This window comes from Juglans regia, chromosome 13 (genome assembly GCF_001411555.2).
Source record: "Juglans regia cultivar Chandler chromosome 13, Walnut 2.0, whole genome shotgun sequence".
Taxonomy (NCBI): Eukaryota; Viridiplantae; Streptophyta; class Magnoliopsida; order Fagales; family Juglandaceae; genus Juglans; species Juglans regia.
Window position 1 is genome coordinate 32,021,232 of NC_049913.1, and position 18,063 is coordinate 32,039,294.

General features: G+C 35.5%; 1 protein-coding gene across 1 annotated transcript; it reads left to right on the plus strand.

Moving 5' to 3' along the window:
* Positions 1-15,177: 15,177 nt before the first annotated feature.
* LOC108996626 (cytochrome P450 89A2-like) lies at positions 15,178-17,392 on the plus strand. The gene is made up of 2 exons (XM_018972621.2): positions 15,178-17,000; positions 17,217-17,392. The coding sequence occupies exon 1, from the start codon at positions 15,395-15,397 to the stop codon at positions 16,925-16,927; it is 1,533 nt and encodes a 510-aa protein (XP_018828166.2). The 5' UTR covers positions 15,178-15,394; the 3' UTR covers positions 16,928-17,000; positions 17,217-17,392.
* The last annotated feature ends 671 nt before the right edge of the window (positions 17,393-18,063 follow it).

Genomic DNA, 18,063 nt, shown 5'->3' on the forward strand with positions numbered 1-18,063 from the left:
GAAAGGTAAAGACATAAATAATACGTCAAGCAGCCGCTTACCTACCGTATTAACCTATTTCCTCGTGAAAAGTAAGCTATATATATATTTTTTATATAGGAAAATGCTTCTCCTACTACCGTTGGGTTTTGTTTTTTTGTTTTTGTTATTATTATTAAAAAAGTATTTTTTAATAATGTTATAAATTTTTTATTTTTTAAAAAAAATATTTAAAAATTTTAAAAAAATATATGTGAAAACAAATCTAAAATATACTAACAGAAGATTCCAACGATGACTATAGAGCCACCTTTTTTATATATTAGTAAAGGCACAACGTGCTATACTTGCAAAAATATGATAAAGAAACTGATTTGATAGAAAATATGCATAAAAAATAAACCACGTAAGAATTGTATTTTTAAATTCTTCAAAGTCCAAACTATATTGAAAACAATAAAATCAGTAACATTATGTAGGTCATAAAACCCTTTTGTTACATAAAGAGCTCTTGTTTCTGTCTTTTCTTTCTCACAAATATACATAAAAGTTGTATCAACGTGCAAACAAATTTTAATCATATTCCAATTGAAAAGCATCATCTTTTTTTATTCCCGGTGCCAGTGACTTTAGCATCATACTTTTTTATTTGTCATGCAGTCGCGTCAAGTATGCCGGCCACGTTTCCATTGCATTATTCTTTATTTAAAAATAAATGCACTCATTTTTATATTATCTTTTAATATTTTATTAATGTGATTACCTGTACTATTTTTTTAATATAAAATATCTATTCATATAGTAAAATACACAAATAATATTTAAAAGTGACTATATATAGTATTTATCTTCTTTATTTTCGTTTGCTCTTATTTTTAAGAGTAAAGCTACTCTCACTGCTGGAGGCTCCCGCTTGATTTTTTTTTAATTTGTTTTACTTAATAATTAAATAAGTATTTTTTAATAATATTGTGATTTTTTTTATTTTTTAAAAACATATTTAAAAGTGTTAAAAAATACATATAAAAAAAAATACAACAACTTCACTAGCCAGGGCTCCTAGCAGCGGTAGAGCCACCCTATTTTTAATTTTAACTTTTTAATATTTTGTATTTCTAAATTATATTTTTACAGTGAAGAGTCATCAGAATAAATAGATACAAGGAATAAATCTATCTAAGGTAACTATTACAATATGGTATGAATTTACAGTTACAAAAATAAATGCTAATTCCTAAAATCGTAGAGTTACAAATGAGGAAAAGATCTTTGCTTGATTATTGGTAAGTGAGCTGTCAATAAGCCCCCTCAAGTTGGCGCATGGAGATCCGTAATGCCCAACTTGGGTAGAAAGTGATGGAAGAGATCCCGGCCCAATGCTTTGGTGAAGATGTCGGCAACTTGCTCATGGAAGGAGATGTGAATAGCATTAAGGAGGCCGGAGCGAATTTTATCTCGAACAATGAGACAATCAATCTCAATATGTTTAGTGCGCTCATGGAACACAGGATTGTGAGCAATGTGTGAAGCATATTGGTTACAATGGAGGCGGATAGGCTCTGGATGAGAGACACCAAGATCAGTGAGGAGCTGTTTCAACCAAGTGAGTTCACAAGTGATAACAGCCATAGCACGGTATTCAGCTTCAGTAGAGGAACGGGCCACAGTGGTAAACTGTGGCATATGTAAACCATTGGACAAGTTTATACCTGAATAGCTATTCAAGTAATCTTAGTGTTTGTGCTTTTCTTTCTTTTTCATCAGTTTTTGAAGTTTGCCCATTTATAATCTCACGGCCTATGGGTTTTGGAATTACTTGGCGATGGATTTTTTGTGCATTCATGATCCTTCCATATAACTCAACTACTCCTCCTTTGTTGAATGGCATATGTTAATAATTTTGTAGTTTACAGTCAATCTGTGAGTGCATAAGAGGTACAAAATATTGGGACTAAGAAGAATTGCTCACTTTCATAAGAAACACATTGCAATGGATGTAATTGAGAAAGTGGCCCCCAATAGCACATGAGATCAACCTTTACAACAGAAATACAAAAAAATAGTTTCACTTTTGGGTGTGTCATGGATCATTCTCGCTTGAGAATGGAATGTATATTTTCATAGGCTGCATTTTTCATATTTTTGTGCCTTTTGAATTGTATTTAAATGTGTCACATTTAACTATGAAATTCTTGACCTCAATGCAGGGAGAAACAAGATGTCAATTTTTAAAATGGGCAGAAATACTTTAATTGGTAGAAAATACAGTTTGGAAGAGGGAGGATGATGTATTATTGCGCGAGTATGAAGCTCAAAAACAAAAAGATAAACTAATAGAGAGAGAGATTGAGCTTCACAAGCAATAGGGTGAACTTCAAAAATAGGTTGTAGAGAATAGATATGCACGTATATTATTGTGTCTGTATTGGGTCTTTATCTATTGTAATGATCTATGGTTGGTTCAGACTATAGTTGTATGGTGTTATAGATAGTTGTCCTCAAATTTTTAATTTGTGAGAAGGAATACTCACAAATTTAAATTTTCAATTAATGTCATTATGGATGTTTATGGCAATGGATCTTAAATTTTCAATTTGTGAGAAAGAATACTCTTGTGAGAATGGTAAATGCGTAAATGTTACTTATTTTTTAGAATGAATTTTCTGACCATAAGTCTTACTTACTTTCTTACCCTTGGCAACAAGTTTTTCCTAGATAGTTGCAATAATACATGTAAAAATAGATAGTTTTAGCCCCCCACATGCGGTTTACTTGCAAAAAAGAAATGGATAGATATGCACTTCAATTATGCCTAATTTCACAGCCCACAATCAGATAAGCATAATTTGAAAAGCCATCAAATCTTAAAAAGGATTAAAGGGAGGACATAAACTATAAACTATAAACTAACAGATTATACAAAGTTCATCCCCTTCCATTCACAACAAACAATCATCTACACAAATTTATATTCGAGACTTTTTATTCCCACAACATGCCAAATATTCACAACCAAACATAGAGGTACAAACTCCCCAACAAGTCAATGATAGGCCACGTCGTTCATCAAGAATCCATAAACCAAATCCCAAATATTTGGGATGATCTGGTACGTGAGGGGCGCGAAATGCATGGGGCGCGACTGGGTCAGCAGGAAATTACGCATGAAGTGCGCATGAAGCCTCGCACGAACACACGAAACCGACTGGGTCAGCGCGCAGGACGCACGCACGAACGCCTGAAGCGGAAGAACGAGTCTGCAGAAGAAAGGGTCTTCAGTACTTACGTTTATGTTAGTTTCATTTTGATTTTACGTTCTGTTTTATTTGTTGTATGCTCTGTTTCATGAGCAATATTTTTCGGTGCTTAGTCCACAAGTTGAGTCCTCTTAGTCCGCAAGTTGAGTCCGTTGAGTCCGCAAGTTTCCTTTTATTTAGTCTGCAAGTTTCCTTTTATTTCGGATGTAAGCTACCTAACTCTGTTATTTAAGCAGACGTGAATGGTGAATGAAGGCATCGAAAATTAATTGAGTCAAAGTGTGGTACATTCTCACCCGAAGAGAATACAAATTTTCCTTTAGTATTTTCTGTTCTATACATTTGGGACCTATCATTGGTATCAGAGCCAGGTTCATTTTAATGGGAACCAATAAGGAGCGTATCGAGCAGTTGGAGGTCGGGCTTGGTGGAGTGCAGGATGGGTTACATAGGATGGAGCTCGGCATGACCGATAGGCTTCGTCAGATGGAAGAAACTCTCAATCGCCTTTCCGATGTCTTGCTTGCCAACCAAGAAGTTCCTAATCACCATCAAGAAGGCCACGACGGGGGACGTATGGTGGTATCCTCCAAAACTGCAAAACTTGAATTTCCTCGATTTTCAGGAGATGATCCGACGGAGTGGTTTAATCGTGTGAACCAATTTTTTGAATTTCAAAATACTCCGGAAGCTCGTAGAGTTTCTTTGGCTTCTTATCATTTGGAAGGAGAGGCCAACCAATGGTGGCAATGGATCCGCAGAACATTCCAAGAAGAAGGGCGCGCTCTCTCATGGGAAAATTTTGAAGATGAACTCTGGGCTCGCTTTGGGCCTTCGGAGTGCGAAGATTTTGACGAAGCCCTTTCAAGGATTAAACAGACGGGTTCCTTGCGTGAATACCAGCGGGAATTCGAACGCTTGGGCAATCGAGTTAGAGGCTGGACACAAAAGGCGCTGATCGGAACATTTATGGGTGGTTTACGTACTGACATCTCAGACGGGATTCGCATGTTTAAACCACAAACGTTGAAAGAGGCCATCAGCTTCGCACGCATGAGAGATGACCAGCTGGCAAGACAAGGGAGATTCATAAGATCTCCACCTCCAGTGCGGGCCCCCCTAGCGCTTCCGCCACTAAACCGAACAGCGCCAACAGCACCTGTGGCCCCAGTTCGACGTCTAAGTTGGGAAGAGATGCAGCGAAAACGACTTCAAGGCCTATTCTTCAACTGTAATGAACGATTTAGTGCAGGACATAAATGTCAAGGGCCCCGGATTCTTATGTTGGAAGGAGACGATGAAGATGCAAACGTTGTCTGTGATGGTGAAAATGAAGAACCAACCGGAGAGGAGATCCACGAAGGGCCTATCGATCCAACAATTACGTTGCATGCATTAACAGGTTGGACAGCACCCAAGACCATGCGAGTGGCTGCCAGAATCGGTGCACACAACGTCATTACGCTAGTCGATAGTGGGTCAACTCACAATTTTATTAGTGAGCGTATGGCCAACCTACTTCGATTACCAGTGATACCAACTAAAACCTTCACTGTGCGGGTAGCTAATGGCGAGAATCTTAAATGCCACGGGAGGTTCGATCAGGTACCAGTAAATTTGCAAGGCATCAAATTCTCATTAACTCTATATGCTCTACCACTCACAGGATTGGATCTAGTTCTGGGAATTCAATGGCTTGAACTACTCGGGTCAGTGGTGTGCAACTGGAAAAAGATGACCATGGAATTTTCTTGGGGGAACCAGACCAGACTATTGGTGGGAATCGATGGCCAAGATATTCAAGCGGCAACTCTTAAAGAATTATCCAAAGGTGTTTGCCCAGGCCATACCATATTTGCTATGTGCATGCAGGTCACCAATAAAGAAACCCAAAACCAGATACACCCGAGCATGCAAGCTGTGCTACAAGAATTTTCGGATGTCTTCACAGAACCGTCGAGCTTACCACCTGTCCGTGAAATTGATCACAGCATTCCATTGAGAGAGGGAACCGAACCAGTAAATGTGCGGCCATACCGCTATGCGCATTATCAAAAAGATGAGATTGAAAAACAGGTCCAAGAAATGCTAAACTCAGGACTTGTTCAACCAAGTACTAGCCCATTTTCATCGCCGGTATTATTGGTCAAGAAAAAAGATGGCAATTGGCGTTTTTGTACAGATTATCGCGCACTCAACGCAGCAACAATTAAAGATCGATTCCCAATCCCCACTGTTGAAGACATGTTAGATGAACTCTATGGTGCCACGTATTTTACCAAGCTCGATTTACGGGCTGGGTACCATCAGGTACGAGTAAATCCTCTTGATATTCCTAAGACTGCTTTCCGAACGCATAATGGACATTACGAGTACTTGGTTATGCCATTTGGCTTATGTAATGCACCATCTACATTTCAAGCCATTATGAATTCCATTTTCCGTCCTCATCTTAGAAAATTTATCTTAGTTTTCTTTGATGACATATTGATCTATAGCCCTAATTGGGGTGCACACTTAGAGCATGTCAGGCAAGCCTTAGAAATATTGAGGCAACATCAATTCTTTGCCAAGGCAAGTAAATGCGCCTTTGGGCTACAGGAAATGGAATATTTGGGGCATATTGTTACCAACCAAGGAGTCGAGGTGGACAAAAATAAAATAGCAGCAATGGTGGCATGGCCACGACCTACTAATATTTCAGATCTACGTGGATTTTTAGGCCTGACAGGGTACTACCGAAAGTTCGTCCAAAATTATGGCATTATAGCTCGGCCACTTACCAACCTCCTCAAGAAAGGCCAGTTCGGGTGGACCGAAGAAGCTGAGACTGCCTTCCTTGCACTTAAGCAGGCCATGACATCAACCCCTACATTAGCAATGCCCAACTTCAACGACTCCTTCACCATTGAGACAGATGCCTCCGGCGACGGAATTGGAGCTGTATTATCCCAACAAGGCAAACCAATAGCATTCATGAGTCGAGCCTTGGGAGTGACAAAAAAAGCCTGGTCCACGTACGCCAAAGAAATGTTAGCCATCATTGAGGCTATACGTTTGTGGCGCCCATACCTTCTGGGTAAGAAATTTTACATTCAAACTGATCAACGCAGTCTCAAGTTTTTTTTGGAACAGCGGGTCGCCACACCAGAACAACAAAAATGGGTAGCAAAGCTTCTCGGATATGACTATGAAATACTGTATCGCCCTGGACGTGAAAATTCAGCTGCAGATGCACTATCCCGTAAACAGGGCAGTCCTATTCTTCACGGAATTTTCATTCCGCAAGCCAGTTTATGGGAGGAAATCAAGCAAGCTGCAGCGACAGATCCGTACGTCAAATCAAAGGGTCTTTTGGCAACTGACCAACCCAACAGACCATACAAATGGCGTCACGGGCTACTTCTCTTCAAAGACAAAGTTGTCATTCCAGATGACAAAGCCCTACGCGAGAAACTGCTGCATGAGATTCATGATACCAAGATGGGCGGACACTCCGGCGTTTTACGCACATGCAAACGATTGAGGCAGCAGTTCTATTGGCCCGGCATGCATAAATCAGTCCAAGAATACATCAAAGCGTGCGAGGTATGTCAAAAAGTCAAAACCGAAACACTAAATCCTGCAGGACTCCTTCAGCAATTGCCCGTTCCCTGTAGAGTGTGGGACGACATCTCCTTAGATTTTATCGAAGGTCTGCCAATCTCCCAAGGCAAGGACACAATTATGGTGGTTGTCGACAGGCTGAGTAAATCAGCGCATTTCCTGTCATTGACCCATCCATTTACTGCTAAAACCGTGGCAGATAAATTTGTAGAAGGAATTGTCAAACTCCACGGAATGCCCCAATCCGTGATTAGTGACCGAGATCCAATTTTCATTAGTAAATTTTGGCAAGAATTCTTCAAAATGTCAGGTACTAAATTGCAGCTCAGTTCCGCATACCACCCACAGACCGACGGACAAACAGAGGTAGTCAATCGCTGCCTTGAACAATACCTGCGATGTTTCGTGCACCAATGGCCCCGCAAATGGAGTTCTTATTTACCTTGGGCAGAATATTGGTACAATACCACCTATCATAATTCTACAGGGATGACTCCATTCCAGGCACTATATGGCAGGCTGCCTCCTGCCATCCCATCATATACAGAAGGACTATCCCCAGTTCACGAAGTCGACCAACAACTACTCAATCGAGATGAAATACTCCAACAACTCAAGAGTAACTTGGCCAGCTCAGTTAATCGAATGAAGCAAATTGCAGACACCAAGCGGAGGGATATTTCGTTCGACATTGGCGAACGGGTTTGGTTGAAGCTACACCCTTACCGTCAACAAACAACTTTCAAACGGGCCCATCAGAAATTAGCTACTCGTTTTTACGGGCCCTACGAAATCTTACAGAAATGTGGACCAGTGGCGTACAAATTAAAATTGCCGGAAAGCTCACGCATTCATCCGGTGTTTCATGTATCGCTACTTAAACAATACAGGGAGCATGACGGCCATAAAGAGCCAACGCCGACAGCGTTGCCACCCATCTCAGATGAAGGAGTTATTGAACTCGAACCACAAGCAATTTTGGACACTCGTTGGATCAAGCATGGAGGACAGCTTATCGAAGAAAGCTTAGTGCAATGGAAGCATTTGCCCACGGAAGAAGCCACCTGGGAACCCACTACGGCATTACTAGACAAATTCTCGCATACCATCCTTGAGGACAAGGATCCGCTGGTTGGGGGGAGTACTGATAGGCCACGTCGTTCATCAAGAATCCATAAACCAAATCCCAAATATTTGGGATGATCTGGTACGTGAGGGGCGCGAAATGCATGGGGCGCGACTGGGTCAGCAGGAAATTACGCATGAAGTGCGCATGAAGCCTCGCACGAACACACGAAACCGACTGGGTTAGCGCGCAGGACGCACGCACGAACGCCTGAAGTGGAAGAACGAGTCTGCAGAAGAAAGGGTCTTCAGTACTTACGTTTATGTTAGTTTCATTTTGATTTTACGTTCTGTTTTATTTGTTGTATGCTCTGTTTCATGAGCAATATTTTTCGGTGCTTAGTCCACAAGTTGAGTCCTCTTAGTCCGTAAGTTGAGTCCGTTGAGTCCGCAAGTTTCCTTTTATTTAGTCTGCAAGTTTCCTTTTATTTCGGATGTAAGCTACCTAACTCTGCTATTTAAGCAGACGTGAATGGTGAATGAAGGCATCGAAAATTAATTGAGTCAAAGTGTGGTACATTCTCACCCGAAGAGAATACAAATTTTCCTTTAGTATTTTCTGTTCTATACATTTGGGACCTATCAGTCAACCAAAAAATTTAATAATGGTACCAACTCTCCTAGAATTGCACTACCAAAACATTTGTAAAAACTCCCCAACAAAAACATACTCCGAAACCAGTATTGCCACACATCGTCCATGTAATGACACAACAAGCTTGCATTCATGTCTTCAGTTATATATGATCAGTACCAGCATATCGCTGTAAACAATACAATATAATAGCACCCTAAGGGGATTAATATTATAACCAGATTTTTTAGATTTAAATAAAGAACAAATAGTTGACTTTTGTTATGATTCATGTTAAATAGTCAGAGAAAAAATCCAAGAGGATTAATATTATAACCAGATTTTTTAGTATTATCTACTTCTTCCTTTGTGAATCATATGCATATTCTCCATAATTGTACAAATTCGCAAGTATACTTATGCTTGCATAGTTAAAAGCTCTAGTACTTTTTCTGCATGTTTAAATTACAGGACAAAAACATAAACAACAATTACAAAGGGGGCATCTCATACCAATCCACTAAGCATAATATTAATACAAAAAACTATTAATGCAAATAGTCCAAAATATCGTTATCATACACAAATAAATAATATATTAAATAATTGGAAATAACGGACACAACAACGGACATGAAAACATAACCAAATGAAAAACATTTAGTATACCTGGATTGGTGAAATCATTGTAGAAGGCCTGAGTGACATTCCATGTTCCTCTGTGCCTTCCATCTTCCTATGTGCCTTCCATATTGTATTATTCTTCTTTAACCTTACAATATTTACAACTAACCAACGTCAGTGTCATCGCTCAGAAGTGAATCCATGACATTCACATGGAGAAATTTTTTTATCAAAATATCGTGGCTAGACATTCATATATATATATATATATATATTATTGATTTAACATTTTTTTAAGCAAGCTTCATAGATAAGCTTAACAAACACATAAAATTCTACAGCGCTAGCTTTTACAATTCGGTTTTGAAATTAATGGAGAGCATTTTTATAAAATAATGATATTTATATTTACAAAAAGCTTGATCAATTTAAAAAATATATACATAATCGTTAAAAAAAAATTGTATCTCTATCATTACTTCATAGATAACTCTTAAAGTAGAGAAACTCTTCTAATATTGAATGAATCTAGAAATAGGTGTATATATGGATGGATTTTTATAAATTCCAAAGGCCAATCGACACGTATATATTTCAATCATGTTACACAAGATAGTTTGGTGTTTTCATGACCCTTCTGTCTTAACAGCTTCATGAAAATCTCATAATTATTTTCAGACTTTTAATAGAATTAATTACTTAATTGGTTATCAAAGTACTCATGTTTAACAACATAATTGAGCTAATTATATCAAGGAGCTAGCTAGCACAAAAAAACATGAAGAATATTTGTGCTATTTGTATGGCTTATTTTTCACAAGAATTTATGCATTTTTTATAAAGAGAAATACTATTTATAAGAATGATAAAAGTTTCAAATGAAAAATAGCATGGTTTTAAATTTCTTGGGCATCTTGCTCTTGTATTTCTCCGTGAGTGAGGGGGAGGAATGAGGGAGAGGTTCTCACCCTTACAGATAGCGTCAAATGAAGGGAGGAGGAGAAAAGTGGTATCGGGGATCATTTTATTTATTTATTTAATAGCTGCATGGCATGCCACGTCAATCAATACAATATCTCATTACTAAGTCTCGATGGCTGTAGCGCCACCTAAGAAGGAAAATATATTCCCAAGACTCTAAATTGGAGGGTCACAATTTAAATAAATAGATACATAAAATGAATCTACAATATTAATTAAGCAGTTAATAAATTTTTCAGATAATATTAAAAATTCAATAAATCTTGTATAATTTGCTTTCTGATATGAAGTCGCTCTCAATTTATCTTTTTTTGACACATGTAACAAGTCTTAAAGAACTATCTATAACTGTCTAGCAAATTTCTCATACAACATTAAAGCCTCGTTTAGATAAAAAGATGCTTACATCTCATTCCTTCTCAGGTCATTTCATTTCATTTTAATATGCAAATACCACAAATACAAATAATTTTCAATTTTAAAATTTTTAATTTTTTTATCTAATCATTATCTAATTTATTACAACTGTCTCAAATTCTAAATAAAATAATAAAAAATAATTCAATTTTTTCAAAGTATAAAATACAAATTATATTAAAAAATTATATTATAATATTATTTTAATTTAATAATATTTTTATTCAATTTTTTTTCTCTCATTCCCAAAATTCAATAAAATATTTTAATTCAAATAATTTTTAACTCATCTCATTTCAACTCAAATATCTTACAATTATTTATAAGCCATCTCAACATATCTTATCTCAAACTCATTTACAAATCAGGCTTAAATACTCACTTATGGTGTCGATTTATGCCTATCTTTCTTATACTGTTAAAATTTAAAATTCTTGAACGCATATAAATTTTAGGCACATAGCAGTTAAAAGAAGACTGCTTGACTGGTACTTTTTTTTTAGAAAAAACAATGTGATTTTGGTGGAAAAGAAGGAGCAGAAGAAGACGAGATGAGAGTGGCGCAGGGGGGCTGTTTCGCCACCAGAATGACAGCTACCTACCACCTTAGCCGGACCTACCACCGCTTCTCGTTTCATAGATCCACAATTTGCTAGTCTGTTTATTTTTATTTCTTTTATTAAAAATATATTTTATTATAATATTAAAACACATAAATATTAAAAAAAAATTAGAGAATTGAGGTGAATCATCTATAGAATTGATAAATGATATACCTTTCCTATTCTTTGACATGTTCAATTAATAAAATTGAAGGTCTAATTTTATCGATGGAATTCTAAAAATGTACTCCTACATCTTAAAAATTGGCTCATTCAAATTTAATACTTGGTCATCATGGCGTCACCTCCGGGTGGCCCTAATTAGGTGACTCTAATTAAGGCTATGTTCTAGAATATACTAATTTGTATACCTTCTTGTATTATTTTATTATTATTCATAAATAATTTATTATTATTTATAAATTATTTATATTATTTTATTACTATTCACAAATGATTTGAGATATTTTTAAATTGTATTTAGATGCTGAGGTGATCTCAAATGATCTGAGTTGATTTGTGAATAATAGCATTTTGTAGATCTCATTGAAATGTGTTTGAATGTAAATAATTTTAGATATGTGTTTAAATGTATGTAATAGATTGGGATGTGTTTGAATTTTTATATAAAATTTAAAAAGTAATAAGTTTTATCGATGATTGGTTTAAGATGAATTAAAATGATTTTAACATCTAAACATAGCGTTAACATTCAAACGGAGCTAGTGGCCACCTCAGAGCTATCTACTAGGAGGTATTTTCTTTTCAAGACTACTCGATGGTGGCCACGCTCATAGATGGCTCAAAATAAGCTGTTTAGTTGTGTTTGGTTATCGAACCAAATTCAACTTATCTCAAATAAATAATTGATGAGACTTATTATTTTTTTAACTTATAATAAAAAAGTTAAATTTATCTTAAACTACTTCATACATTTAAATCTAAACAGTTAAATTCATCTCAACTTAAAATATTTAAATTCATCTCAATGGAACCTATAAAATAATACTATTTATAATTTAACTCAACTCAACTCATCTCAACATGTAAACGTATTATAAGGAGTGGCTATCTTTAGTCATGATTTATTTTTATTTTTAAACTAAATAGTGATTCCTTTTAAAAGAAATTTATAAATTTATTTTTCAAATTTATTTAAAATGCGAAATCCATATTTACGCACAAAAAAACAATTGATAGGTTAGATTTAGATAGTGAGTTGAGATGTGATGAGTTGAAAAGAAAGTTAAAAGTTGAATAAAATATTATTTAAATATTATATTTAAATATTATTATTATTTTAAAATTTAAAAAAATTAAATTGTTTGTTATATTTTATATAAGAATTTCCAAAATTTATAATGATGAGATGAATCATTATAAGATAAATTGAGATAGATTGAAAGTTTTAAACTATAATAATTCATTTCATCTCTATTTCTTCATTATGCATTTAATTATTAAATTCATCTCAATTCATCTAAATTATAATATTTTAATAATATTTTACCATATTAATTCAATTCAATTTAATTCAGATTAAACACAATCTAAAATGTTTGAAACTTTTGCGATACAAAGATACATTGGAGACTACCTGTAGGGAGGTTGAATTCTGCAACCTAACGAAGCCGTCGCATCGACGCGATGGCGGCTTTTGATGTTGAACTTTGGAAAGTGGGTCAACCAGTAGTCAAAAGTTCTAGTATAAATTATATAAATAAAATTAAGTTTTCATTTATTATTTTTTAATTTTTTTCATCTTATTTTATCTTATTTTATTATTATAATTTATTTAATTTTTTTAAATCTTAAAATAAAAATAATATTAAAAAAATATATTTTAATAATATCTTATTAAATTTTGAATTTTTATACGGAAAAAAAAAAAAAAACTGACGCCACCAAATTCGGTTCCATTCAACACCTGTCTCACCCAGTCAACCGTGTCACGACGCTTTAATTCGGTCCATATTGCAAGGCATTCATACGCCCCCATACATACGCATGCTCCACGTGCTATTCAGTTCTCTCTTCTCCGAAGCTTGTCACAAGAGGCGTTTGATCTAAAGAGATTATTCTTAATTCAACATAGTGTTGCCATTTGGAGATCGAGTAATCTTATATATCATGTATGTAAATTTTGCGCATTTAATTTAAAAGATATTAAAATTTATTATTAAAAAATTAATTTTTTATGTAAATTTTATATTCATCTATTTTTTTTTTGAAATTGCAAATATTATTTCTCTTAGAGATATTAGTTTTGTGCAATGGCCAGATTGATGAACATGTCTCTATATTACTAATGTGTCTTAATACAATCCGTTAGTAGTCATTAAAATGAAGAGTAATGCTACATATAAATTTTAGATATATAAATTTTATACATATTCTTTATAAAATGATGGATCCCATTAAATTTTAGATATATAAATTTTATACATATTCTTTAATACATGGTCAGAGACCAGATCGTCTAGTTTCAAGAGAAAACCTTGAGACTAGACGATCTGGTCTCTGACCATAACCAGCCATCCAATTTCATTCCGTCATGTTAGCATGTTATGTAATTAACTATGCAAACATGCACATGTGAAAGATATCATCTTCCAAAAATTTAAAATTCAGACTTTTATTCATATCATGCATATACAAAAAATGACAATTAATCATCTTTTAAAAATTCAAAATTTAAACTTTTAATTTTCAAATATACCATACACATGTAGAAAATACAATTTGATCTTTTATGAGAAAAGATTAAGAGTGATTTGAATTCAAAACTCACTTCAACTAATCTCATTTTATCTCATCATTCCTACACAAAATATAATAAACAATACAACTTTTTCAAATTTTAAAACAATAATAATATTAAAAAATAATATTTTAATAACATTTTATTCTACTATTAGATGAATTAATAAGTTACTTTCCATTCTATTGTGCTATAGAACCCTTATCTTACGTGTAACCAGACCGTTGGTAGGTTGTTTTTCGCCCAACAACAATAGGGGTGTTGCAAAGCATTTCTCATATTTTAATTAATGAAGAATAAGCTGAGATCAACTCAGTTTAGTCTAATTTTAAACTGAGTCTAATATCCAAACACCAAACTCTCAAAATACTAAACTTCAACTCAGAACCTCCTTACATGTGAGACTCACAACATTTTCAACTCAACACATCCTTATATGTAGAACCCACAACCTTTTTCAATTTCTCATAAATAGTATTAAATTCATTTTAATATCCAAACATATCTAAACTCATTTTAGATGGGTCTCACATAACTCACCACACCTACTCAATTCACAACTATTCATAAATAATTCAGCCCAACTCAACATTCAAACGTAATCTAAATAGCTTTGAGAGGTGGTGCAAAGTGAGGTGCGTGGCCGGTACACTACGTTTGGATAGTGAGAATACTTAAGAAGTGTTGAGAATGTCTATGAATAGTTATGAATAGAGATTTAAATGGGTTTGTGGGTCTCATTGAGAGTATTTTGAGTTGTTTGGATGTATGAAATATGTTGAGTTGACTTTTGGATAGATAATTGAAAAAGATGTGGGTCTCATCAATGACTGATTTTTTTTAATGATGATTTTATTTATATATAATAGTGATAAATAATATAGTGATTTTATTTTTTATTTATATATAATAATGATAAATATTATAATGATTTTTAAAGAGACTTTGATATGGAGATGATTTATTACATTTGGCATGTAGAATATTTTTATCCGTACGATAATACTTAAAAAAATATTGAGATATCTTTGCTACGCACTTAATTAATTATGAAAGTGGTGAAATCCACATTTGGAAGTGAGAATTAAGCATCATGTATGTATTGGATGAAGGGAACAGAAAATCTAACATTTATTACAAATATTATGTACAGAATAGAGAGAGATACCTTCAAACACACACACGGGGTCAGTAGAGAGAGAGGCGGCTTTACGAGTTAAAAAATCAAAAGATAATCAAAGAGAGGCGGCCTGCTAGTAAAGAATTGCATACTTTTGCATGGAAAATCGCACTCATGACTCAACGTTAATTAAAGGCCATTGTGGATTGGTTGGTGGCAACTTGGTGCATGTTTTTTTGTATATATACAAAAGAAAATACCTCATACATGTTCATCAAGCTCGCCCACTTCTCCTAAGTCCTAAGAACAGGGCTAAGCTCCATCTTGCACTCTAGAGATTGATCGATCATGGAGGCCTGGTTCATCATCCTCATCTCTCTCTCTGCCTGTTTTTTCCTGAAATCACTCTTCAGCTTTTTCTCTTCCTCCAAAACCACCAAGAAGAATGTTTCCCAAGGTAATCTCCCGCCGGGACCCCCAACTCTGCCTTTCATAGGAAATCTTCATTTGCTTCCCAAATCCATGGTTGATTTGAGATCTCTCATCTATGATCTCTCCCACAAGTATGGCCCGATTCTCACCGTCTATCTCGGCTCTGAACCCCTCATCTTCATCACCTCCTACACCCTTGCCCACCAAGCCCTTGTTCGACATGGCGCCACCTTTGCGAGCCGTCCTGCAGTCGTCCCCGTTAGCGTTGTTCTCAGCAACAAGCGCAAAGATATCGGTGCATCCCCTTTTGGCCCAACCTGGAAAGCCCTCCGTCGTAATCTCATTTCGGAAGTTCTCCACCCGACTTCGTTGAAATCTTACTCTGTTGAACGCAAGCGTGTCTTGGACTCATTGATCAAGGGCTTCCATGAATCTTCCAAGCTCAATCAGCCCGTCCGTCTGCTCGATCATATCCACCACGCTGTGTTTTCCTTGTTCATTCGCATGGCTTTCGGAGAACTCAGCGAGACTCAAATCAAAGAAGTTGAAGGAACACAATATCAACTTCTTGTCGCTTACGAGCAGTTCAGTGTGTTCGGTACCTGGCCTAGACTGGGGAAGTTGCTTCTCAGAAACCGTTGGAAAAGGTACCTAGAATTCTTGAAGAACCAAGATGATGTGATTTTGCCATTGATCAGAGCCCGGAAGAAGTTGAGACAAGAGAGAGGCAAGGCATTCGAACTGATTTCTTACACAGATTCCTTACTGGACCTGAAAATATCCGGAGAGAAAGGTAATGTGGAAGAAGAAGATATTCTGAGCTTGTGCTCGGAGTTCATCAATGCAGGAGCCGACACAAGTACAACGATGCTGCAGTGGGTTTTGGCATATTTAGTGAAACACCCACGAATTCAATCCAAACTTTTTGCAGAAATCAGCGAGGTGGTGGCAAAAGGAGCGAAAGAAGTTGAGGAAGATGATTTGCACAAGATTCCATATCTGAAAGCAGTGGTTCTCGAGAGTCTGAGAATTCACCCTCCAAACACCTCGTTGATTCCACACACGGTCATGGAAGATGTTGAGCTCGGCGGATACACAATCCCAAAAGACACGACGGTGAACATCGTGACAGCACTGATCGGGAGAGATCCAAACGTGTGGGAGAATCCCATGGAGTTTAGGCCGGAGAGATTGTTGACTGGTGAAGACATTGGAGAAGAAGTGTCTGATGTAACAGCGTTCAAGATGATGCCTTTTGGTGCTGGGAGAAGGATGTGTCCTGGGAACAGACTAGGATTGCTTCTCCTCCAGTATCTTGTCTCAAATCTGGTCTGGAATTTTGAGTTCAAAACAGTGGATGGGGAAGGTGTTGATCTTTCAGAAAAGGAGGAATTCTTGGTTGTGATGAAGAATCCAGTGCGTGCCTATATATCTCCAAGAATCAAATAGCTAGACAGATCCAACACTGTTACTTCGAAGAATGACAATAAAGGCCTTTTGTTCCGCACTTGACATCCAGATTGTAAGACTCTATAATCCTTGACAGAAATGGATAGAAACAGAGAGACCAACACACCTCTCCTTCATCTTCATTTGATTTAAATAATACATTCTATGAGGTTACAGCTTTACAATAAGTATGGAAATATACAAATATGGAAGGAAGACGTTTTACATAATATAAGGAAAAGAACAGAAAAACAGGAAATAAATCACACTGATTGTGCTGCTGTTACAGAGTTGGAAAGGAGAGATTCGGCTGCAAGTGTGGGATTTCCAGCTGCAAGTATGGGATCTTTATTTGGTCTAACTGATCCGAAGGCTGAAATTCATCCTTTCTCCCTATAACAGGAGCAGGGCTAAAAGACTCTGATCTGATCTGATGATCCCATTGAAGTGATTTCATTTTCTTTTTGCTTTTGTTCTATGATTATATATGCTTTCTGTGTTCATTATTGATCAGTCTTGTTATTCGTGCTGAAATACAGAGAAATAAATAGCCCATGATGTTAAAGGACAAGCAGGTTTTGCGTCTGCATTTTAATGAGCAAATTTTACAAATTACAAGTCCTCCAAGTACCTAAACTAAACTGCATCTTTTGAAATAATTTGGCAACTCAACCATCTCAATTTATTCAATTTAAAAAATAATATAATAATAATATTTTATTTAATTTATTTAAAATCATCTCAACTTATTGTCGAATCCAAACAAGTTCTAACATACCAGAAGGATTTTGCAAACCGGTCCAACTCTGCTAATGAGAAAAAGCTAAAATGTCATGGTGCAAATTGCCATGAGCTTTTTGGCCAAATAAATGGATGACATTTTTTAAAAATAGTATCATTATTTTGCAAAAGTTTTCACCATTTTAAAACATAATTGTAAAATAGATGTAAAAAATTATTGTGCATTTTTTTAATTTTCAATTTAATTTCTTTTAAACAATATTTTTTTAATTGACTTGTAGTTCAAAAATATAATTAAAAAATTAGAATTGATATAATTTTATACGGTACCTTAGATATATTTTGTAATGAAAATAATTTTAAAATTTAATGTATTATATCAATATTAATTTAAA

Bases quoted from the DNA above. Each gene is read 5' to 3' on its own strand.
- LOC108996626 (XM_018972621.2), top strand. From the start codon at position 15,395: ATGGAGGCCTGGTTCATCATCCTCATCTCTCTCTCTGCCTGTTTTTTC.